The sequence below is a fragment of the Mus musculus genome, chromosome 19 (genome assembly GCF_000001635.26).
Source record: "Mus musculus strain C57BL/6J chromosome 19, GRCm38.p6 C57BL/6J".
Taxonomy (NCBI): domain Eukaryota; kingdom Metazoa; phylum Chordata; class Mammalia; order Rodentia; family Muridae; genus Mus; species Mus musculus.
Window position 1 is genome coordinate 50,661,070 of NC_000085.6, and position 26,162 is coordinate 50,687,231.

At 41.8% G+C, this 26,162-nt stretch overlaps 1 protein-coding gene and 1 long non-coding RNA gene across 7 annotated transcripts in view; one reads left to right on the forward strand and one right to left on the reverse strand.

Annotated features, from left to right (window-relative positions):
• Positions 1-18,060, reverse strand: part of Sorcs1 (sortilin-related VPS10 domain containing receptor 1) — a 535,835-nt gene extending 517,775 nt beyond the window's left edge. For 4 of the 6 annotated variants that reach the window (NM_001252501.1, NM_021377.3, NM_001360457.1 and 1 more), the window contains exon 1: positions 16,842-17,577. In NM_001252501.1, the coding sequence (NP_001239430.1) occupies positions 16,842-17,399 (558 nt within the window). In that variant the 5' untranslated portion in view covers positions 17,400-17,577. Of the gene's footprint in view, positions 1-16,841 lie in introns of all 6 variants that reach the window. The other 2 variants (XM_030251008.1, XM_006527244.4) reach the window with 2 other exon arrangements.
• Gm26629 (predicted gene, 26629) overlaps positions 16,336-26,162 on the forward strand; it is a 101,256-nt gene continuing 91,429 nt past the window's right edge. Inside the window, exon 1 of the long non-coding RNA NR_166832.1 lies at positions 16,336-16,447. This is a non-coding gene — a long non-coding RNA (predicted gene, 26629). The remainder of the gene's footprint in view (positions 16,448-26,162) is intronic.

A 26,162-nucleotide genomic window follows, 5' to 3' on the forward strand; every position in this document is an offset into this window, starting at 1 on the left:
ACAACCTTCCAAATGCCACAGATAGTCAGTAGAAGGGCCACAGTGCTCAAAATGCAGAGATAGTAAGGGCTGCAGGTTATTATTAACTTTGATCCTTAATAAATTGATCCTAAATAAACAATTCTCAGTTCCTGCCTATGCCTGGTATATTTTAAGCGGTCAATTAATAATCGTTAAATGCAGAAAAACCTTGAGGCCATTTGAAGATGATGCCACAACATTAAAACCTAGCAGAATACAGTGATTTAAAAATAAGCTTCTAAACTCCTGTCTGTTTTTAGATCCCAGCTCCTCAACTCTAAATTCTAACACCTGCCACCCATGTGCCCTTGGCTGAGCTACTTAATTTCTTACTGTAGGTCAAGTACATATAGATTTTTTATAGAGAATTATGACCATGTTGTGCTAACAATGGTACAATTCACAGAAGCCATTTCTGTAGAACAGTGTTAGCTGTTTTCTAGTGTTGATGGTACACAAATCAATTGGAATAGTTCCTGGCAGGTACTAAATAGCCAGTAAATATTTATCGTCATATATAATTGCTGGATTCTCAGAAAAGTAGTCTCTCCCCACCTCTCCTTGAAAATCTATCATACCCAGAATCACAACTCACAGAAACTCTTGGGACATGTGCTCGGACCAGAGTGCAGGCTTCAACCGTCATTGTTTTCTCTTCTTCGCCCTGATATCACAAACGCAATTGTCTTGCTCACACAATGCAATATATCCTCACCATTTCTCAAATCTTCTATCCTGGTTGAGACTTTGTAGCATGGAGGCTGGTTCTCAATTTAGCTCCTTATGCGAGGGACATGCAGTTATTTTCTCCCTTAGGCCTCAGGCAATGTTTGTCCCAACTATTCATCAGCCTGTCCTGGCAGCTACTGTATCCTATCCTACCCCCTCTTCCTACAGGAGAGCAGTGCCTTCTGGTGCATTTGATTCAGTTCAAATCTTGGCTTCCCTCATTCCCTTTCTTTCCCTTTCCCTTATTCCTTTGTTTCACTTTGAGGGCCACCCCCCCCCCATTTCATTGAGTGAAATAGTATCATGGTTATTGAATCCAACCAATGAAAATACTCAAGTGGTCTATATTTATGGCATACTAATGCTGATGATTTGTGTTCTACGCGATAAACAGTAAATAAATCAATCCTGTACCATATAGAAATATGTACCTCCTAGGAATCTTCCATGTACTGCATAGAAGTATATAAAAATGAAGGAAATAGAACTTTGACTTCCAAAAACTTTACAAACCAGAGCTGTGCCTTGCTTGAATGGAGGTCTAGAGTGACCCAGCCATAATTTCAGTCCTTTAGCTCATAATACTCCCCTTTCTGGAGTATTGAAGAAATTGTCATCAAGGAGATGATTTCCAAATGGCAGGGATTTGACATGTGGGCAAAGTTTCCAGACAAAGGAAAGGCCTGAGTAGACACCCTGGACAGAGAGGGGATGCTACCCTTATTGTCTTAGTCAGGGTTTCTATTCCTGCACAAACATCATGACCAAGAAGCAAGTTGGGGAGGAAAGGATTTATTCAGCTTACAATTCCATACTGCTGTTTATCACCAAGGAAGTCAGGACTGGAACTCAAGCAGGACAGGAAGCAGGAGCTGATGCAGAGGCCATGGAGGGATATTCCTTACTGGCTTGCTTCCCCTGGCTTGCTCAGCCTGCTCTCTTATAGAACCAAGACTACCAGTCCAGAGATGGTCCTACCCACAAGGGGCCTTTTCCCATTGATCACTAATTGAGAAAATGCCTTATAGTTGGATCATGGAGGCATTTCCTCAACTGAAGCTCCTTTCTCGGTGATAACTCCAGCTGTGTCAAGTTGACACAAAACTAGCCAGTACAATTGACCCCTTGTCAACTTGACACACAAACACATCACTAGTAAGCCTCAACCCTTACAATCTTATTCATCCCCAAGGTCTAAATAACTTTAAACATCCCACAGTCTTTACATATTCTTAAATTTTCAATCTCTTTAAAATATCCATCTCTTTTAAAATCCAAAGTCTTTTTACAATTAAAAGTCTCTTAACTGTGGGCTCCACTAAAACAGTTTCTTCCTTCAAGAGGGAAAATATCAGGGCACAGTCACAATCAAAGCAAAAATCAATCTCCAACCGTCCAATGTCTGGGATCCAACTCACGATCTTCTGGGCTCCTCCAAGGGCTTGGGTCACTTCTCCAGCCATGACCTTTATAGCACACATGTCATCCTCTAGACTCCGGATGCCTGTACTCCACTGCTGCTGCTGCTCTTGGTGGTCATCTCATGGTACTGGCATCTCCAAAACACTGCATGACCCCTTCAGTCCTGGGCCTTCAATTGCAACTGAGGCTGCACCTTCACCAATGGCCTTCCATGCCTTTTCACAGTGCCGGAGCCTCAGCTACTTTGCGTGACCCCTTCATGCCTTCAAAACCAGTACCACCTGGGTGACCCTTACATATTACCAAGTCCCACTGCAGCAGGAGTACAACGTTGGCTATCTCTGGAACACAGCCTCTTTGTACTTTCAGAAAACACTTCCCAGAAGATGTCACCTCAATGATGCTGGTCTCTTCTTAATCACTGCTAATTTCTTAGCTCCAGCTAACCAGCATCAATAGTCCCAGTAATGCAAAGTTTTTGCTTTAGTAGTTCTGGTATCTTGTTAATCACAGCTGATTCTTCAGCCCCAGCTAACCAGAACTACAGAATCTTCACAATCAAAACAGCAATGGCCCTGAAAAGAGTCTTTAATTTTCCCTCTGAAATTTCACAAACCAGACCTCCATCTTCTGCACTGTTCTCAACATTATCTTCCAAACTCCTACACAACATCTGGCAGAGCTCTTAACAACAAATGGATCTTCAAACCCAAAGTTCCAAAGTCCTTCCACAGTCCTCCCCAAAACATGGTCAGGTTGTCACAGGAATACCCCACTGTGCTGGTACCAATTTGTCTTAGTCAGGGTTTCTATTCCTGTACAAACATCATGACCAAGAAGCAAGTTGGGGAGGAAAGGGTTTATTCAGCTTACACTTCCATACTGCTGTTAATCACCAAGGAAGTCAGGACTGGAACTCAAACAGGTCAGGAAGCAGGAGCTGATACAGAGGCCATGGAGAGATGTTCTTTACTGGCTTGCTTCCCCTAGCTTGCTCAGCCTGCTCTCTTATAGAACCCAAGACTACCAGCCCAGAGATGGTCCCACCTACAAGGGGCCTTTTCCCCTTGATCACTAATTGAGAAAATGCCTTATAGTTGGATCTCATGGAGGCATTTCCTCAACTGAAGCTCCTTTTTCTGTGGTAACTCCAGTTGTGTCAAGTTGACACAAAACTAGCCAGTACACTTATGAATGAGAATCTGCAGGGGATGGGAGCAGGCAAAGAAGAGCAAGATCAAAGGACCACTCTCAAAATATGGCGTACAGCTGACCACAGGCTCTCATTTGTGCTTGACCTTTTATGCTCCCCAGAAGCCACAAATGGAGAGGGAAAAAACTTTCCTCTGTAGCAGGTCAGAGAATAAATATTTTGAATTGATGGATTTGGAACCACTTTCACAACAACTCAGCTCTGTGGTTGTTGTCCAGCACTATGCAGATGTCAGGTGACTAAATGGCTTACATTAAGGGATTGAGTAACAGTTATATGTCTCAAGACACTCTTCTTTTTGTTTCTCCAGTTACTTAACGATTTGTAACTTGTAAGTTATATAAAAGCACACGATGGGACAGAAAGTTTGCCCTACTATTTCTAAGCAAGGAATATTGCTTCCTACATATTGTTTTGAAAAATTATTTAGCATGCAAATTTAGCATGCAAATGAGAGTATTATGTATGTCTGGATACCCCTCTGTGTGTATGCATGTGGTGTGTGTGTGTGTGTGTGTGTGTGAGAGAGAGAGAGAGAGAGAGAGAGAGAGAGAGAGGACTCTCTCCTTTTTGCATGTAGTCCTGGGAGTCTAACTTAGGTTATCAGGCTTGGCAGCAGGACTCTTTACCCACTCAGCCATCTCATCTGCCTCCCATCGAATTCTTTAGTAACCCAAACTAAGGTGAATAAGAAGTATGAAGGTGCTTGTAAACCTATAGAGATTTCAAGTCAAATATAATTTTATCTCTTTTGCTCAAGATTTTGATATAACTTAAATATAAAAAGAGGGCCCATATACGAAATGAAGTCAGCGCTTAAGTAAAAAAGGGAATTGATTCCTAATTTAGAGTATATTTGATATCACTTGAAAACTTTTGCCCAAGCCCTTTCTCTTGTAAAAATGATGAAATCCCAGAATTCAATCTTTTAATACATAAGTACAACATATATAAGTCAAAGTTTTCCAAGTCATCCCAGATCCAGATCTGAGCTTTGCAACATCTTCTCAGAAAGCACCTAGTCTGATAATTATGTGTGAAGTCACTTGGGCCTTGCTTCTCACACCCTGTGAGCCCACATGTACCCTGCAGGCATCCCCATCAGCCAACAGCTAGACTCTCTTCATCAGTTTTCTCCTGCTGGTGTATTGTTTCCAGTTATGTAGAAAGTAAACAATAAGAAAAAAAAGCTACTTTTGTTTCCTGGGACTTTTCTTTGGATTTAATTTATAAATGCCATCTCTTATTTGCAATAAATAGCCAATCAAGAATGGGTAACTTTGATAGAGAATGCCCTAGTGTGCTCTCCCTGTCTAAAACCACACTGTGCTTGTAAATGTTAATGGTTAGAAAGCATGGAGCCTGTAGCCTTAGTGTGTCTCATCCTGATTGTGTAGGTATTTAAGATGACACAAATCCTCCCCTTAAACTATGTAAAACCAGAAACACAGAATAACCACTAGAATGATCCCCACTACTCAGATAGCCAAATTCTATTCTGAAGGTTCTTGTGTGGGTTTGCAGATGTCGTCATGAGCAGGACAAATTGTATGAGTTCATTTCTTTTGGAAGATCAAATTCTTTGGTCTGGTTGGTGGTCAATAATCTAATGGGAAATTATAAAACAGGGAAACTAATGTGTTATTTTTAAGACCTATTGACATGACCCCAAGAATTTTGGAGATTAAAATAATAACGGATAAAGAAAGAGGTGTCAAATCAATGGCAGCGTGTTGACTGCTAACAACCTAAGGTGAAGCCCAGACTCAAGATACACAGGATTAAGAGTGAGCACAAACTGCCCCCTTTCCCACCAATCACTATTCTGTCTATAGTTTTCCTAACGTCCCAGACAAATGTCACTTCCCTTTAAAAGAGTGAGAGTAGCCTCCCACTATCAGGCAGTTTCCCTACTCCCGCTGCCTCTTTGCAGAAAGGTAACTTTGTATAAAACTCTGGTAAGCCATTATGCCCTTGCCATTATACACTAATTTCTAATTGATCCCGTTATACATCTATCTGCTTCTACCCTCCAGGCGAAAGACCTAGTATTTGTATTTCTAGCACTCAGCACTGACATAACAACCATACAAAAGGCTCTTCACTGGTTTCAGTATTACAAAAATGCATATTCATGTTAACTCTCCAAAGTTGTAACACAGACTAGTTACAGCAGAAAAGGTTAAAATGTTGTCTTTACGCGAACCAATCAGGCTCACTTCTCCAAACCGATTGCTCTTTAGAGATTCTTAACAGTGCATAAACACTATATGTACCACGTCCACCACAGAGAGCTAAGCTCACATGTTGCTCTCAAAGCTATGACACAAGCAGGCTTACCAGTCCCGACTTGGCTCCTTCACATAGCTGGATGCTAAATACTGTTAAATTAGAGGGTAGAGAAGCTATCCCTCATGGCCCTACTACCACTTGGTCCCTCAAAGTGCCTTTCCTAATCAACAGCCTTTCTGTGTCTTTCTCTCAAATTTTCTTTTTCCTTCTCTTTTCTTACTTACCTGATTTATCAGTCTATATCTGTTTTCTTTTTATCTGTTCTTCACCAGTCCTCTCTTGCCTACAACATTTTTATCTGTAACTAAAAATGTTTGTGTATTACAATGAATATTATGTGTGATTTTTGTATGTTTCTCAATAAACAGACCCTTTTTAAATTACTTGACATTGAAACATAAAACAGGAGAGAAAACTTGTTCCTGATCTGTTTCTATTTCTCTTCCTCTCTCTCTGTCTTGCTCTATTCATGTGTGTTCCTGTACCCTTTAATTCTCCATATTCCTGTTCCCATTACCTCTTCTCTTTCTTTTCTTTCTTTTCCTAGAAACCATCATAGTGAGTTCCAACCAACAGTCTCTAAACATCTATTCTATTGACATGCAAGTCTACCCACTTCACTTTTAAGAGCAGCGATAGTTACTTTAGAACATGCTGCTGTGAACCACATACACAAGTACACACATATACATGCACACATGTGCACATACACAACGTTACGCATGCTCGTTATGAAAGTATTTATGTGCCTATTTAGGCTGTAAAGGTAGAGATCAAGATCTAGATAGCCGCTGAGATGTAAACTTAAATATGTGATGTAGTCAAGAGACAAAGCTACCTCCGGATTCCTTTTCTCCTGCATCAGAATGGCCATGGCAGAAAAGGGGCCCAGGAACATAGCTGTGGTTCTGTCAGGGGAGATACAAGGGGTGATTTTGTTGAGAAAACCACAGGCACCGCTGTCTCCCAACAACAGCGATTAGAAAAACCAAGCAGGCAACACGCAGAGAGTGCTTTGTCCAGCTCAGCGCCCGAAGTCAGTGCTAATGAGGCCAAGTTCACAAGCACATTTGCCCCCTTATGTTTTATTTTTCTTTTTAAAGTAACTTTTTAGAAGAACGCAAGCAATTTATGTTTGCTGAGAAACATCAAAAGACAGACCAGGAAAAAAAAAAAACCAACCCACATATAATCTCAGTGTTCATCATAACCACAAGCAAACATTCTGAATCAGAAATGTTTTGTAAATAAAAACATAATTATGCTGTGTATAGAATGACTGAAAGACTTTCAAAGCCTTACTACATGCAAGAGCATTTACAGAACTTGGAATATACGTGGAAGCAACATAGCCCTAACCATCCTTGAGTCCTGGGCCTGCCTTTGTACTATTTTATGATCTATCTCTTTCTTGTCTTTTGAGAGAGGTTTCGCACTTCACACTGGGTGCCCATGAAGTCAGCCTTTTCCCAGCTTTACTAGTCTGTGACGCACACGCATGGTGATAGGTTGTTTGTTCTACATCAGTGGCTTTCCCCTTTCCTAACGCTGAGACCCTTTAACACTGTTCCCCATGTTGTGATAACCACAACCATAAAATCATTTCATGGCTACTTTATAACTGAAATTTTGCTACTCTTAAGAATTGTAATCTGATATATAGGATAGCTGACACAGGGATCTCTCCCCACAGGTTGAGAACTGCTGTTCTAGAGAAAGCTAGTTTTTCTAGGCAATAGCAAAGAAAACAGAAACCATTTAAGATGCAAGTATTAGACAGAGAGAGATAACAGTTGAGAAGGATGACTCCCCAACCAAAACATAAATAGCACAATGTCTCAGACATCATACCAGTAAAGGAACTGGAGTCAAAAACCATGGGGCTGGTAAGTCCTCTCAACAGGTGAAGATGACTACTGCCAGCCCTGACACCCTGAGGTTCAGTTCCCAAGTCCAATGGTAGAAGGAGAAAACTGAATCCTCTAAATTGTCCTCTGACCTGCACATATGTAAACACGTGTGCATACAAACATAAATGTAATTAAATGATTAACATGGGGAGAAAGGCAATATTACAATGAACCTATTATAAGCATCTTCTAGTATGCTATACTTAGGCGTTATTAATACTAAGAGTAATAGTAACCAAACCATAATGATAATGATAGTGACATTAGTAACCCTTACTGGTTGCATAGTATGTACTAGAGGCTGCTTTACACATTGTTAATATTTATAATCACTTTTAATTATCACCTGTCTATATAGGAAGAACTAATGCAATTACATTAATCTCATAAAACCAAAAACAATTATTTAAAAATTTAAAAAATGTTCATTATTATTCACATTTTAAAGGAAGGCAAAAGCACAGAACTGTATCCTTTGCCAAATTAATACATGTACCAGATAATTATAAATTAACATATGTACCAGATAATAAAGCAAGAAATTAAAACAATCTCTCTAGGTTAGATCTCTTTAAGTCACATAGGCTTATGTGCAACATTTTGCCCCTTCCAGTACATTTCTGATCCAGGTTGCATTGAGGAAGGAAAACAATTTCCTAGTAATACTAGGGAGGTTGTGCCATCCCATGTGATCAGCAAGGCCTCCCACCTTATCTCAAGTACCAGGAATTTCCATTAAGGAGATTTCAAAATCTACATGCCTCAGTTCTTCATGGGAAAACATGGCATGCTAACAAAAAATATAATTGTAGGGACAGAAAAGAGCTCCACAGACCCTAAAATTCACATGCTTCTAAACAAACAGTGTCCAAGTTGGACAAATTTCCAAGGGACTTGTCACAATGCAGAGACGCCAGCATCTACCTCTCACCTGGGAATTCACTTCACACATGAGTCCCATGAGGACAGTCCTTTGGGGATTGCTGATGGAGGCATTGCTAACGAAGTGTGTGCTCACCCAGTCTTAATCTCACCATTAGCTCAGCCAAATGCAAGTTAGAGCAAGCAGGCTGGAGAAAAGTTTCTGAACTAGTGTAGGGGGCATGCATAAATTGTCCTTTGACATACTTAAGAGACACTACTGGAGAGTGTGGGGTGAAATTGCTGAGAGAGGGCAGATTTCTCTTGTCTAACAATGCCACCCCCCCCAAACACCTCCACCCCATCCACCCACTCACATAGAGGCCCTGGAGCTGGGCTGATGGTACAGAATTTTGTACCTTGATAGCCCAGGCTTCTCTATTAAGGGGTGATGACTACAGGCATCAATCCGTTTGTTCCAGAGCATAGCATGATTAGTTAGTTGTCTGCTAATATGACTCATATCAGCACTTCTTTTTTTATTTTTAAAAAGATACAGTTGTCCACACTGTCATTACTAGGGTCATTAGGCAGCAGGGTGTAAGCACATCCTACATGTTCCCTCTCAGTCATAGGATGAGGCATAGATGAGTTCAGGAGGGCAAGCGTGGGTTTCAGCAGCAGTTAGGGCACTGATCAAGCTGAACCCTGAAGCAACTTCTCAGCAAAGCATCATAAGACAGTGGCCTGAGAAGGCAGTAAGGCCAAGGAAAGTGTCACCAAATGTGTCATTTGTACTACGAGTCTCTTTACATGCCTTCTCCCTTGTCTTTTGGCATTCCCACTTTCAAAACGATAAAAACAAACAAACAAACAAACAAACAAACAAAAAAAAAAACAGAAAACATCTAAGAGACACCATGCAAGGAGTAAAAGCATTGAAGCTAAAAATGACAAAAGGCAAATTTTGTCCTGAGTATTTCCCAACTGGGCAACTTTGGGTAAGTTCTTCAGGCTCAGACAGTCACAGGCTTAGAGTGGAGATGGCACAAACTAGTTTGTAAAGGCATCATGATTGCCCAGCAATGGTCCACAACATGTTCTCAGTGAGCAGCCTGATGCCTAACTTGATGGTTCTTTATGTTATGAAGAGATAAGTTGGGGGCTACACATCAACTGGTCTTCACTAGATATAGAGCACCTCAAGTCTTCTCCCCAGGAAATTAGAAGCAGAACAAAAAAGAAAGTAATGGCCTGTGACTTAGTTTAATTCTTGAGTACTTTCTCTCCAATGAACACTAACTAGTCACCATTAGCATCAAATCTTGCTCCTTCACTTTGACTTCTGCTGCTCCAAAACGTGACACCCTCAGCTCCCTTAACAGAGGCCACCTTCAGCATTATTTTAATTAGAACTCACTGTGGAAAGCAGTTAAGGAAAGAGGTGGTGGGTGGCAGGATTCTACTCCTTGCTCTCCCATCCCTGGCTTCAGCAACCCTAGTCCTGTGTAGTCTCCTGTCTGCAGTACATTAACAGTGGGGTGCAGAATTCACATGGATGACTGTCAGGAAGCTCACTACCTGGATGCCTGTTCATCTCTCCTTAGGACCACACGTTCAAGGTTTAAAGCACACAAAGCTTCATGCACTGAAGCCAAAAGCAAATAACCTGAACAGCTGAACTCAGCTGAAGTTGAAGTTTGGGCTTTTGGAGCTCCCTAGCCACCAGACACAATTCTCAGCACAATGGATACATTTTTACAGGCTTTGCCTACCCCCGAGGCTACAATGTATCTATGTTCTAACACCTGCCTGGCATGTTCCTGGCAAGCAGTGGAGCACTATACCAAGAATCCAATGTGCTGCATAGTGTAGCCAAATGTTTCTGGCTTTCTGATCCTACAAAAGGACCTCTTTTACAGCAAGGCCAGGGTTTTCCTCTCTCAGAAATGTCGATGGAATTAGTCTCTCCCATTTTACAGGATTGTATGGAGAATGAAACTCAGGTAAGGGAAGTGATGCTTCAGTCTTTGAGAACAGAAGTATTATTTAAAGAGAAAAAACATGAGCTGGAACTGATCTAAAGTGTTAAAGCAACATTTAAGAGTGCTATAGAAACAGATATGATATCTTTAGGCACCTGTGGAATGGCAGCAGGAAGAAATACTAGTATTCATGTTATTCCCTTGTCCCATACCTAAGTCTTAGAACAGGCTGTATTATCAGTTTTGTACAATAAGATCCCACCTTTTTACCATCAGTTATTTGACTAGGTCAACAATCCCATCTGAGCAGAGTTTCAGCTCCCCAAGAACAACTTTAAGAGGTGGACCTGATCTCACCTCACTCTAAGCTTGCATCTTCTCTGGCACTGACTTCAGACACAGCAGGGAGACCATTTGGACAGGAGAAGGAGATATACTATCAACACTAACCATGAAGAACTACAGGGCAGAAATGGAGACATGCACTTTGCCAAGACACACTTTTAACATACATTTAGTGACTCACATAAACTGGCAAGGTGTGTGTGTGTGTGGGGGGGGGGGGTGTCAACTTATTCTCTAGGTGGAACAGCTGGGGATATATCTGACTAAAAACTAACCAGTGGCAAGGTATTTTTTGTTGAGAAAAAGGAGGTATGTATAAAAATATGTCAACATAAAAATAGAAACATGCTGACTCCAGCTGAGACTTCATGGACAAATATAGGCAGGTGTAGCTTCCAGGGACCATGGTGTTTCTAGTCACACACTAGCCATGGAACACAAGCAGACACACCGTAGGACTGATACACAAACTCTTTACTTCCAAGGTCCTTTTAAGGCTAGTGTTGGAATTTAAACTTTTAGCACAGGTTTTTTTGTTTGTTTTTATTTTATTTTATTTTATTTATTTATTTTTTAAACAAAGTTAGGTAGATTTCCTACAAATGAGTGGTGATGTCCATGCCTCTTCTGTTGCCTTACTGACGAAATCAGTACAGCTCAAAATGCCCTTGCTATACTTTCTAGTTACGTGACTTTTCTGTGTCTTTGAAAGTGCCATTGAAGTGCTCCCCCGGCAATAAAGCTGGAAGACTTTCCTTCCAGAAGATATTCAGCCCACCTCTACAGTCCTGCCATATGCCAGCCTGCTTCAGAGCACATGGATCCTCGGTGCCCTCTTGTAAGGATTCTTTGGGCAGAAGACCGAAAGCTCTCGGGGGACCAGGATTTTTTTCTTTCTTTCATTTTTTTTTCTTTTTTAGTTCCATGCCACAGACACCCATCCCCATGCCAGTGAATGACAAGTATTAGGAGTTCAGTAAGTATTTAAGAATCAAAAGTAAATAAAATTCATGTAAGGTTCTCATCATAATGTTGACACATGTCAATCAGTCCTGGCATGTAAGTAGCTATTCTTCTCATTAGTAAAACCATTAATTCCACCTGCCTACATAGCCTAAGCAATGGCTGTCTAAGGAACTGCCTTAAAAGAATGTGACACACTTCCTAGAGTTGATTTACTCCAGACAATACCCATCAAGTTTCTAAGATGTTTTTACTTTCCAAATTTTTCTGCCCTTCAATACAAAAATAGCACATTTAGTAAATCAAAGATGTGATAAAAGAAATCCAGTAAACCAAATGTATAAACACAGATTGAAATATATGCCTCTGCAGGTCTCAAAGTCCATAACACCTTGAAAACAAATTTGAACGTGGGTATGGGGAAAAGACCTATGGAAATAAAAGCATTTCTTTTCTTCCTTCCTTCCTTCCTTCCTTCCTTCCTTCCTTCCTTCCTTCCTTCCTTCCTTCCTTCCTTTCTTTCTTTCTTTCTTTCTTTCTTTTTAACTGGTGAGAGATATAGGTCATTGGTCTAAATCTCAGACTCTCACACTATACTTTAGCTGTATGTGGGGCGTCACCATGGTGTGACTGTATTCCATGTAACCATGTCTCTAATTTGTCATTCTTAATTGCCAGACTTTACTTTTCACTTATTAAAGACTTCCAAATACAAAGGACCGAACGTACTTGACATTAAGTCTTTAAGGAAAAAGAACTACAGAAAACATACTACCCCATATCTCAAGATGAGGAGCCTAAACCTCAAAGAACTCAAGCACTTTCCTAAGGCAATGCGCTGGGAAGCAGGAGAGATAAGATGAAAACTCAGATCCGTCTGTCCCTAATCTTGCTGCCGCCTTTCAAACACCTCCACATCCACCAGCAGTCATTAAAATCATAGGGACCACCAAAAACGTTAGTAGGTGGGCTTACTAAGGAAAGCTCAAGATCTCTTTCACTTTATTTAAAAACAACAAAAAAAAATGAGTCAGGTCAGAAAAGGGGGGGGAAGGCACTGTATTAATACAGTTTGCCAAATTACTGACACTGAGCTTCTTTATTAGAGCTTGTGTATGATAGAAGAAGAGGAGAAAGAGGAGGAGGAAGAGGAAGAAGAGGAAGAAGAGGAAGAGGAGGAAGAAGAGGACGATGAAAAGGAGGAGGAGAGAGGAAGAGGAAGAGGAAAAGGGGGAGGAGGAGGAGAAAAAGAAGGAAGAGAGAGAAGAGGAGGATCAGGAAAAGAATCTATTGCCAATGATAAGCAGAAAGCTAAATGGTCTTAGGTGACTCTCCTTGAATCACCAAGTGCAGATTCCACGTCTCACAAAAGATGTAGAGGTGGGAGGATGAGAACACAACCAGGTCCCCACTTAGGTGGCATACGGAATGATAGCCACAAGGAAAAGCATCAGCTTTTCCTCAAGGAGTGGAAGCCTTCAGTCTAGACGATGCCTTCTTATCACCATCAGACATCAACTCAAAATACGATTATGAATTATATGGAGTCCAAAGGCCAGAGTATTCTGTCTGCCTAAGCGCTTGTAAGGCAGCCATCCTGGGGGTGGGGTGGGGTCTTCAGAGCAGGTGAAAGCGGGTGCTCAATTCTTGCTCTTTGCATTCATGTGTGATTTTTCTCTTGCAAGTTTTACTCTTTTGTAGTCTCAGCTTCCTCATCTATGTAAAGATGTCTACTCAAGATGATTAAGTGGGATTCTTGAATGTGACGGACCTGCCATGCCCCAGTGGAGACTCAGTTTATTCAGTAAGGTTGGGTAGAAATGTCAATGCTAGAAACCATTAAAGGCAATGTGCTGTGTGAAAGCTGACCAGGCCACCACACTCTCTAATGAGTACTAAGTATGCATGATGGAAAAATCTAAGTGAAAAGTTCTGCTAACAAAAGACTTTACACCACTGCCAAAGAAAAGGAGCCAGGCTGATGAATTGAAATATTCAAATGAACTACAGTATGAAAATATGAAAGGGAGAGATTAACACTTGTCACCTACTTACCACCTACAAGGGAGTTAATAGATTAGTGAGTGCAGCACTTTAAAATCCTTTGGGATGAAAGTATAAACACATAGGACACCAGGAACACGTATATAGTCAGATACATTTTGTAACACTCTAAGGATTGCTATGTAAATTTAGATCAGGGCACAGCATGCCTGGAATGAGTAGGATAGGAACAATATGTTCTGGCTCATGACACCAAACTCATGACAAATGATTCATACCCAGCACCTTTCATGCCAGAAGATCCCCCCAGGTGTTCCTCCAACTCTAGCAACGGTTTCCATCAAGGAAGAAGACTGCAGTGTGGGGGAGGCACATCACACCCACAGATGAGGTACAACCGTTATATGTCTACACGCTCACACAAGTCCAACAGATGATGGGGCAGAAGAAAAGAGGGGAGTGAGTTGAAAGACCAATCCAGAGTTTCTCGCCAGTTTGACAGGCAGCCGATAATTGCCTTATAGTCCTACCTTGAAGGCAGGTGCTATTGTAGTCAGAGGCTTTTCTAAACCCAGGAGTTTACCTAATGTGACACAGGCTTAGAGGTGTGTTACCTGCATCTCTGAGAACCAAAAAGGAGATGCATGAGATAGTGAGAGATCTAAGTATAAAACATGGGAATCTCCTAAGCTTGCCCCCCCCTCCCCCCAGGTTAAAAGAAGTAGATTCCGCACTCTGGACTAATATAATGAAATTGAGAATAATTACAAAAGACTTTTGTCACAGGACCTATTCCTGAGTAACTTGACATATGATTCTTGGATATTCATCTAGAAGTATTCCCCCAGTGTAGATGAATCTCACACCCACAGCATGGATCACATGCTGTGTACAACATTAAAGAGCTGAGCGGGAAATGCTTTTGTTGAACAAAGTTGTCCAAAGTGTCTTTCTGCACCTTTTCATTTTACAAAATACTTTAATGTTTTCCCTCTTATCTGGAGTCTGGTCCAGATAAGCCAGGTCTGCTTTCCTTAATGGACCTGGATAAACAGTGTTTTCTCTTTCTTCATCATCGATATAGAATAAAACAGACAAAGCAGTTCCATGCGATGCTCAGAGCTGGACCTGGAAGGAGAGGGGAGGAAACTGGGAGGTATGAGACCCCCCCTCATTGCTGTGCTTAACATAATTTCAATGTTCAGACCTTTAACACTCACCATCTTCATTATTTCCTACATTTTTTTTAGATTCATATTCCTGCCCTAAACCCCAACTCTAGTAAGCTCCATTCTGCTCTTGTGCACAAAAAAAAAAAAAAAATCTGGCAGTGCTTGGCGCCATTTCTAAATGGAGGTTAAAATTTGCCAAGGATATACTCTCTTTCCAAGATCTTTTTAAGAGATGAACCAAAGTAGAGGTCTAATGGGTGAGGTATATTTTACAACTTGAATTACGTTAAAAGCCAGAACTATTTTGCGTCCAAAGTTTTATCTTTTTTTTTCTTTTTCTTAATACAACAAGACCTAACACATTTGATGCATTCAAATAAAATCTCCTCCTGAAGCCAGAGCTCTGGGTTAATCACCTAATGGAGCCAGAGTTTATTAATCAGTATAGGAAGATTCAAGTTAAAATTAAATGGTTCAGTTTAGTAACTATGATACAAAAGATATGGTTAACATAATACACCACGACAAGAGTGCCCAGAACTTGAATAGAAATAATTTCAACTTTAGATTTTGCTTAAAAGGATTTCTGAGAACCTCCGGCAGCAGCAGCCCCTCATGAAGGCTGTGTTAGCTAGAAATCAGGGGCTGTCCTCAGTAGAGGGTAGACTACACCGCCTAATGCATGACACAGTATATTTTAAAACAGTTTCAACTCCCATTAAAAACCCAACAGTGAACACAGCTCAGTGAAGTGGCACTTGTTGGCAAGCTTCCTGGCAACATTTTCAAAGGTACCATGTTGCATCGACTGTACACATTACAGACACAACTCCATCAGCGGAAGGTCTAGCTGAGACCCTTCCCCCACTCCTAATCCCCGTTTTATAAACCTCTAACTTTTCTTATCGGCTTCATGGCACGGCAGCCTAGAGAACTTTACACGCTTTTAAAATCGTCTTCAGTTATTACCATCAAAGCTGGTTCGTTACTATTTCAGCGCATTGAAGTTTCTAGGTTTGGGCTAAACTGGGTAGCTTCCTCACATTTCAAACATTCAGGCTCCTCTGAAAATCGGAAGCTCCTGACAGAACCAGTGACTTGCACCCTAAATCTTCTCCCAGGGCCTGAAATCTCGTCCCTGTCTTCCTAATAAAGGGTAACTCAAATCTTTATTTCAGCTCCTCCCTAGAGGAGGTCAGTCGGTGGGAAAACAGGGAGTTGTTGTCACTGGGATCTATCTATCTGATCTTCCCCAGGCTGACCATGCCAGAGAACAACTGCCCTTTCATGGGCTAGAAAAGCCTGGCTCTCAAGATGCACTTGCTAATGCTGTCAGGAGATGCTGGGGAGCCTCTGCACTGAAACTTGCATCCGTTTGGTTCCCAAATAGATTTCTAATACCAAAGGGCACCTTATATCGTACTGCAGTTTGCCTTCTCCGGGGTAGAACAAGGGGCTAGGAGCTCTGTATAAAAATAAAATAAAAAGCCCACAGAGGCGACTTCTCCGTGTGCTCCATCAGTCTATCAGGTAAGGAAATGTCCCTTCAGGGGATTTCAGTGGGCTTGGAGATTTAACCCTTTCAGATCTTCATTAAAAATACTTTAACGCACATACAACCCCCATATTTGGTCTTCAGTTCTACTCTCCAGTGCCATTGAAGAAATAAAAAAGATCTGCCTGGTCCGTTCCAATTTGAACCTTTTGATCTGGAGAACACTCTGAAGGTGGCGGTGGGGGCACCCTAGTAGGCACCATTAACTCTTGGGGGAGGCTAGCTGGGAAGACTTCACTGTGCAGCATCTCCCAAGAAAGAAACCTCTTTGCCCCCCCCCCCTCCGCCCCCAATTCTCCGCCAGCTCTTACAGTGAAAGGTAACCCTTTCCTTCTCTCGCCCCTTTGCCCCCAGTTCCATTCTACTCACGCTGCTGTTGTGGCCAGACCAGTGGACCATAGCTTGGTTGTGTGCTGAGTCTCCTGTCAGAGCAAATGTGGTGCTGGTCAGTCTCAGCTCCTCCATCCGGAAGCGGGTGGCTTTGTCCGGGTCCCGTGCGCCAGTCCCAAGCCCCTGCTGCCCTCCATCCTTTAGCATGTCCCGGCGGCTCCGACTCGCACCCTCTCCGGGTTCAATCTTCTCGGGTTCCGTTCCACTCCGTCTCCTACGGCCAGAGCGTGCAGCGGTCGCCACTGACACCCTGCTGCCCCCAGCTCGCTCCAGAAACAGCGCACGGTCCCCGGGGGCCACTGCGAACAGGGGTCTCATGAAGAGGGGCGGGGGCGTGGCAGGAGCCCGACCCAGAGGTCCCGGGTGAGGAAAGCCTCTTGGGGTAAGGGTCCGGCGTGGGGTCGAGCTAGGGTGCTGCGGAGGGCAGCAAGAGAGGCTGCTGCAGACGCCGGGGGCTAAGAGCATCAGAAGCCCCGCTCCTGCAAGGAGCGCGCTCAGCCCGGCCGAGGAGCCGTCTCCAGCGCCAACTTTTCCCATCTCTGGAGCGTAGAGAAGCGGAGAGGGGGTCCCGGACCGAAGGCAGGCAGCGGAGCGAGGCTACAGGCTGACGGCGGCAGGGCGTGCGCTCAGGACCACAACTCCATCCAAGTTGGGCTGGGCGGCGGCGGGGCGCGCGGAGGCGGCGCCGGGCAGGTGCCTGCCGCTCGCCCAGGCTGGGCTTGTGCGGAGCGCGCGGGTTGGGACGGAGCTGCGAGCCACCGCCGCCGCCGCCGCCGCGCGGGGGTGGAGCCGAACTGAAGTCACGGGCGGAGAGGGCGCCGCGCGCCGGCTGGCGACGCGGGAGGGAGGGCGGGCTCTGCCGGGGCTCCGGGGCACTGCGTCCCGTCTCCGAGCTGCGCTGTGTCCAGGGCTGCGGGCGCGGGCTGCGCTGTCGCCTACCCTCCCCAAGGCGCGCCGAGTCCCCGCAAGCAGCCCGAGCAAGCACCCTTCCTCTTGGGGCGAGCAGCCCCAGGCTCCCGGAGCAGGCGCTGTGAAGGGTTTCCTATTCCTGTTTTCCCTTCTCTCTGTGGTTGTTTCTCCCCTTTTCTCTTTTTCTGGTCTTTTCCAGTTTAGAAGATGAGTGGGCTCTTGCTCTCCCTCTTAAACTGGGTGAGTTGGCATGTAGTCCTTACTTTGTGTGCCCAGGCCTGGAGAAGATCTCAGAAGGCAGCAGAGAGTGGTGCAATAAACTGTGTGTGTGTGTGTGTGTGTGTGTGTGTGTGTGTGTGTGTGTGTGTCCTGCTCAGTCTATGTGTGTGTGTATATATATATATAGTTGGTGAGATTTTCTCTCCTCTGTGATTCCTCCTAGATTTCAGGTCTTTTTAAGCACTCTCCAGTATTGAAAGCACTCACAGTTGACAACACAATTAAAGTTAAGATTCCCCAAGTATTTTGTAGTTATATACATCTTGGCAACTGTCCTTAAGAGACCATAAGCTCCTTGAGAGAAGGGAGACTCCGAAGTGACCTGTTTGCCGTATTATTCTCTGTGTTTGGTAACAGTGCACTGAATGGTAGCAAATGTAAGTGATTGGCTTGATGAGTATGTGTTGTGAGTTTGTTATAGATCTGTATATCAACAAATAGAGGAAATGTGTTGTATTCTTCTGGCATCACTGGTGTCTAGCTCAGGGTTGCTAACACATGCATTCAGATCCCCCCCCCCCCAGCAAGCCCGCGCTTGAAAGTGTTTGCTGTGGGACCTTCAGGTAATTGTGCTTCCCAAATATTAAATTAAGTGGTTGCAATACATGACCTTTAAAATCCTTTGTGACCCTAAAATTCTGTAATTATGTGATTATAATATCAATCCACCCAAGATCCCCTGCCTCTACTCAGAAATTGAGGTAATGATTTATAGTAGGTGGGAGCGCTTTGGAAATTGCAGTTCATCTAAAGCCAGGCCTTTTTCAAATTGTTAGTTGATGCCAAGGTTTAAATGCCATCGCATCTCTTTACCATTTCCACGCACCAAATAATGTCCTCTTGAGCACATGAGAATTATAAAATTATTGAAGGAATGTTTATGGATTGAATGAACAGATGTTATGAAATAGTGTTAATTCCCGTGTGCAGTTTGATTTTTGTTCAGTTTTGCACTTGGAATCATCATCTTACTCTACAAAATTCAAAGTTTGTGATGAGCCCCACTTGAAAGTAATACACAGTGATAATTAATCTTCAGTTAATGAAACCTTCCTGATGATACTCCAGAGGAACAACTTTATGATAAAAATCTATTCCGGGGAGATGTGACATCATGATGGTTCCTACAGCACACTGCAATCCCAATCCCGGAGAGACTGAACCAGAATGGTCTCCATTAATTCAAGGATAGGATAGGACAGGACAAAGTTGCAGATGTGTTTAGGCTACAGAGTGGAGCCTTATGTAAATTAAAAAATAAATAGACACATGAATAAATAGACAAATAGATAAAAAAATAACCGAAACTAATAAAAATAGCATTGTTCTTATAACAAAAGCAGTCAACGAGCAAGCACATAGGAACTATTTATATCAAGAATCAAAGCTGGGTGCCTAAACGTGTCCTCCAGCGATTAAAAGCCAAGGGCTCTTTTGAAAAGTGCCATCACTACACAAATACAGACCCTGCTAAAACAGAAACATATCCTGGCAGGCTGTAGCTGTCACAGAATGGCAAGAATCAGTAGTCTGATCTCCTACCCCAGGCTTCCTGTCCACTGCATCAAACCTCCTCCGCAGCCCCCCCCCCCCCAGGTAGGCTTGCTCCTTCCCTTAGAAAAGATATTAGAGCAAGGCAGGGTCATCACCTGCTCAATGCTTCCTTTCCATACTTTGTTAACCTCCTTTCCAATCTGGGTAGGTGAGTGAGAGTTCCTCCAGGAAAGGAAAGACACAGAGTAAAGATGAGGAACCCAGTCAAGTCCCATCTAAGAAGGAAGCCTGGAACAAAGCAAAAAGAGTCCAAGTCGAGATTAATTAGAGCTTCCTGGCTTTAGATATTGCTGCATTAAATCTCCAGTATTAAAATAAATACCATCCTCAATAAAATGCTACAAATGGAGTGGAATTTTCTTCCTAGAACTTAGATCTTTTCACACGTGTGTTAAGATGACACCACAAAAGACAGGTGTGGGCCTCATGGCTGTAATCCTAGCAGTAGGGAAGCTGAGGGTTGGCCTAGTTTGAAGCCAGCCTGGGCTAAATAATTACTTTAAGAGCAGTCTGGGATGCAGAGTGAAATCTTGGCTCAGAAAAAAAAAACCCAACATTAATAAAAACAAAAGAGAAAATTCCCAAAGAAGGTCATTCTAAAGTGACTGTTCATGGGTCATTTGAGACTTCATTGAGGAGAGCTAAAATTTTTAAGGCATAATTTCCATTATCCATTGGTGAAGATAAAATTGTACAAATGCAGATAAAATTGGCCCCAGGTAGTAGTGTATATGAATGTGTGTTCATTTTATTTCCCTAATGACTTTTATCAACAAGCCATAGGAGAGGTTACTAGAATGTTCTAAACCATTAATTTCTCATTGTTGGGAATCCACAGCAACAGGTGAATCACATGAATTCTGTTTCTTAGTATGTTTGGTTAATCTATAAGATATAGGTTATTATATTCTTACATCTATTTGTATATATTTTTGTGTGTATATATGTATGGGGATAAACCTGCCACCGTGTGAGTGTGGAGGTCAGAGGACCACTTTTGGGAATGAGTTTTTTCCTTCTGCTACGTCAGTTTAGGGGATGAAACTCATGCCTTTAGGTTACTAACATCAGCGATGATTGACTGAAGGCTGAACTGCCTCTCCAGCCCCCATAGGTGTTGTTTTTATGGTCTGTGAAAATGTTACTAGAAAATTAATGTCATAGGCCTGAAGAGATTATACATTTCTGATTCCCATGAGGAAGGTTTTTAAAGATTCCCCACGGAAAAAAGATAAGCCATTGCTGTCAAGATCTTGGCCAAATGCATCATCAGGAGTAGCATCCTTGGCCTTTCTTTCCTGTGGCAGTCTCTCAATAGTGCCTTCTCAGTGTCATTCAATCCTGTGTCTCTTTTCTTTGTCTATTAATAACCTCCCTCAAAACATTGTGTGGATAAAGCCGATAGTAGCTGTATTAATCTGCTCTTTCTCCCAGTGTCTCCCTCTGTGCTTAGCTTATTAAGCTCTCAAAAAAAAAAAAAAAAAAAAAGACTGCCTAGCTGTGTGGGAAACACTACCCACTTCTCACCTAGCAAGAATCACTGTAAATCAGAAGTATCCTCCATATTGCTACAGACTTTAAATGTATCCACTTCTGTGGCACTTCTGTGAATGTTCTCTCACCTGAGTCTTCCTGTCTTGCCCAGTTTTTCAGATTATGCTAAACAGCTACCACTAAGGGTTAGCCTACCATGTAGTGCCCAAGACAAGGCTTCTGCTTAGCCATTTCTCTTGGAAGTCTCTCTACTCAAAATTCCACCAACAGACAACCCCTTTTGGTAACTTTCTATAGATTCAGCGTTCAGTAAACGCTTAGTCAGTTTCATTAACATTGAACCAGCAGTGCTGGAAAAAGTGAGTAAGGGATTATATTGTGGAGGGAGAGGAGGTTAGAGTCTTAGTGGTTCATGTCCTCTTGCCTTCGTTTGGTGTGCACGAGGAAGAGATGCTAAGCAAGGTAGAATTGTCATCACTGCCATGATCTTTCTGCAAGAGCTACAGTTAACTAACTTTTCTTCGCTTTGGTTTTTTCAAAAAATGGTCTCACTCTGCAGACCAAGTGGCCTCAACCTTGTGATTCTCCTCCTTCAGCCTACCAATGGAATAATCAGCAGGTGCCATAAACTCCCAGCTGACTGCTTCATTCATTTCCCTGCCTTCCATTGCTCCTTCTCTGAGGGCTACCTTGACTTCAGCCTGCATTAAATCCTATTACACACTTTATCAATAGAACAATGTCTTTTAATAGCTCCCCAATACTTGGCTTTCCTTGGATACCATTGAAACAAAGTGGCTTGCATTTCAGATAAACACCACGAGGAACCACAGAGGAAAACCAGGTAGAACAATACTCAGGCCATTCCCATAGCTTGCCAAGAGAAAACAGTTTAAACTGCCCTTTAAAGTACTTTTAGGTATCAAACAAATACTGAGCACAGTCAAAATCAAGTCAGTGTGTCTCTTCTCAGACAATCCAGGTTGCTTTAGCAGAAGTACTTAAGCCCTCATGTTTGGAAAAGCCAGGCTAAGATTATCTACCTGACATATGGGGAAGTTATGAGAGCCAGCTTAACTTTGTAAAACTCATGGGATTAATCCTACTGCTTTGCATTTATGTGACTTCTGTCTCGCCAGATCTATAAACAGCATTTTCTTCTAGTTCAGTAAATCTTGCAGCAGCTTCAGAAGATAGGTAGGGGGCAGGTTTTGCCTGCATCTTACAGAATAAATATACATTTATCCAAGGTCATGGAGTTAGAGACAAACTTAACACAGACTATTAGTCTCTTCTTCCCCACACAATCCTACTTTGTTGCAGCCAGCTGATAAATACATGAATTAAAGTCTCACATTATTTTTATTTGGCTGTCAGGCATTGCTTACACAATCATTTCAAGCTACAAAGGCGATTTATATAAATATTTAGGAAAAGAGGGGCATGAACTAACATTACTGCCATCTTGTGATATATATGTGTACATTAACCTACTTAAATACTCAGGCTTAATCTGAATTAATAAAATGCACATGGAAAGGCTTTACTTGGAGGTGATAGCATTAGGTTTTCTAAAATATATGTTTACTAAAACCTTATAATGCATTCATATAACTTGTTTGTCATCTTCAAAAGGTCTGAAACCTTCACAAGGTTAAGCATCCCTCTTTTCCGTTGCCCTCTAGCCTAGAAATCCAATGCCTAAAGGATCTGATATCCCATGTCACAAAACCAGCATTGTTCCCTTTGCCTAGCTCAACTTCCAAAAATCTACAAATAAAAGTGCATGCAGATATCAAAACTTGGAGCAGCATTTCCATTGGCTTCTTTGGGAATACCTACCAGAGGATGAAGCAAAAGAAAGGAAGGCACTCACAAGTTCTCAAAGCCACTAAGAGACCAACCCCTGTGCCCATCCAAGAAGATGGAGGTCTCTTTTTTTTTTTTTACAAAGAATTGATTCAAAGACAAACGGGCTTAGTTCTATTACTAAATCCAGGAGGTTCCTGGTGCACAAAATTCCAAGAAAATTTTACTGAATCAAATATAGAACATCCTTTGAAGATGAAGATTTTAGCGACTGTTCAGTTAGAGCACACAGTGGCAAATGTTGCAGAGAGGAAGCAACGGGAGGAATGACCAGCACTGCTGAGCAAGCACCAGGAGCTCTGTGCGGTGTCACATGTCTCTGATCTGGACCAAGTGTGCATACTCGGGCTCTCCTGTCCAGATATCTTCAACAGTCTAAAAATAAGGGTTGGGGCTATTTTCTTGCTGTTTACGTGTTAAGACTTTATAGCAACCTTAACTCACAAACCTTATTCATTTCTATATCACATAAACTTCCTTCCTCATACTTCCAAGTGTTCATCCTGTTATTTAAACTGACTTTATCAATTTTCACTTCCTTGATTCCTTCTGCACTTGACTCTCAACCTAGGATCCCAGACTCCTAATGCCTAGTAAGCCTCTATATATTCTCGGAAGCATAATTATCTATCGGCTCCTAGCTGTTATGTCTTATGACATCATATCCCGTTTAAAGCGTTTTCACTACAACAACCATCTTGTATTTTCAGTGCTGTATTTCTTTACCCAGTGCTAAGTAGGGGATCCCTATCTGCCTTCTCCATTTTCTTGGCTGTCTGAACTGACTTTGATACAGTCCTTCTGTTATTCTAATTATCTGTCATTACTTATCCATCTTCTTCATTAGAATACGGACTCCTGTAGGCTATGTACATATCTGCAGGCCAGGCACACAAACATTTAGTAAGCGTTTGCTACTTGAACAAATGACACAACACATGCTCTCACAGTTTTTGATAGTGTTTCTTAATATGGTCAGATATTCCCTGTTAGGATGAATCAAAGACTCCCACCATAGATGTCATGTGTAGCTAAATTTATACCTACAAGAACATCTGAAGCAATGAATAAAGCAAGTGAATGCAAACTGTCATTGCATGAAAATGCTCCCCTCCTCCAATCTATCGCAAGCACACAAAGCTCTTCCAAAGAGCTTGAATGAATGAATAGGACGCCTTAGTCACACTCTTTTCAGATATTGAAAAATGATAGTGAACTTTAATTTTCTCTATGAATGTGTTCAAATTTTAATGATTGGTTTAGTTACTCGCCGTATTTCACACACACACACACACACACGAGGTAAAGTTAGAAATATGTTCGTTTGCTTTGCTTGACTGTAATAAACACTTATGTATACCAAAGCACTATTGGGTATATCCTAAATATATATTAAAAGTGAAGCTCTTAAGAGTATATAATTACGTAACAGAATTTGCCAGTGACTCCAGAACTTTTCTCTGTGAATATGTGCTTTCTCTCTTCAGTTTCAAAGATATATATTTTTTGAACCACATTCTTACATGCATGTTTTTTGTTGCTAAGAAGCCCTGTCTTTATTCATCATGACGTCTGTTAAGCATCTGGAATTCCTTTACCTGTATATGAAACTGAGCTTGAAAGTTGGGTCCTGGGGACACCTCCCATGCCAGCACGTTTATAGAGAAGTATCCTTCCTTTCTTTACGTGCTCTGGAATGTTTCCTATAAGCCACTGAAAATGTGTGTTTTGTTTCTGAATACTTTTTAATGTTAGACCATTTGTCAAATGTTTTAATGATGAAGGATTCATGTGGTTATTGCTGCTTTTTCTTACAGCTCTAGAGATTGAACCTAGGACCTCACATATTATAGGCAAGCCCTCTTCCACTGAGTTACAGCCCCAGGCTCAAACAGGTTCTAATTAGGGTAGCAGTACAGTAAATCGTGAAATCTGGTGTGAGGTCCCTACTTAGTGTTCCCGACAGAATCGCACCGTATCTGTAGATCAATTAGGGAGAACACAACGTCTGAACACAACATTATTTCCCCCACCCATTCATGGGTGTGCTACCTTTCTGCATCTGTTTAATCTTCAAGCTCTCTTAGCTATATTTATTAGTTTTCAATATTTCAGTGAATTCTAGGAATTTGATGTATTTGATGGCATTATGAACCTGGTCATTTTATCTTACTATGTACTGACTTTTTTAGTACATAAAATCAAAATTATTTTACTTTGGTTTTGAATCTAGTTGCTTTGAAAAATAAATATCCATATTATGTATGTATATAAATATATATATATATATATATATATATACACACACACACACACAAATATTCTATATAGCTAATCCTGGCCTTTGTAAATTAAAATTCTACTCCTTCCAAATTTGTCTGCCTCTCATTGGTTGATAAATTGCTACTGTTCACCTAGGAAGAGAAAGTATGCTTTATAGAAATTGTGGCAATGATCAAGCTTGTGTGGAGGCAGCACCACCCCCAGCATGGGGGAAATGCTTCATTATTTTACTTTGAAATGAGACCACGATGCTTGCTGGGAATTCTTTTGGAAACAGATAACTCATCATCACTGATTTCCCTTTATTGTTGACTTGCTGACTTTTAGAAATGTAGGAAGAGGTTGTGATTTTCATTTCATGCTTCCTATGCATCTTTTCATAAGTCCATTGTTTTGTCAATATTGATTATTAAAGGTTAAACTACTTTTAATTCCTGCAACAAACTGTTTGATATTTGAGAGGGTGATTGGGAAATGTAAAGTAATAAATAAATTAGTGAAAATAAAAGAGAGTCTGATGGGCTTACATTTTATTTGAGGCTTACTGAGGCATAACCATGAGATACCAAGTCTTTGCTTTTCTGTTTTTCTTTTTTTGAGACAACATTTTGTCATGTAACCCTGACTGTCCCAGATCCTACCTCATCGACCAGGCTGGCCTTGACCTCGTAGTGATCAACCTGTCTCTGCTTCCTTAGTGCTGAGACTAACATCACGCAATCCCAGATACCAGGCCCAGGTTCTTTGTCTTGTTGTAGTGTTTTGCCAGATTTTAAATGAAAGGTTACGTTGGTTTCTTAAAGGAATTTTGTAGAGAGTCACACTGTCTTTATATCCTGAAAGAGTTCTTGTAAAAGCAGTATTAATTATTTATTCTTCTTGGTGGGGGTTCTGGGGGGACGACATTGCAGT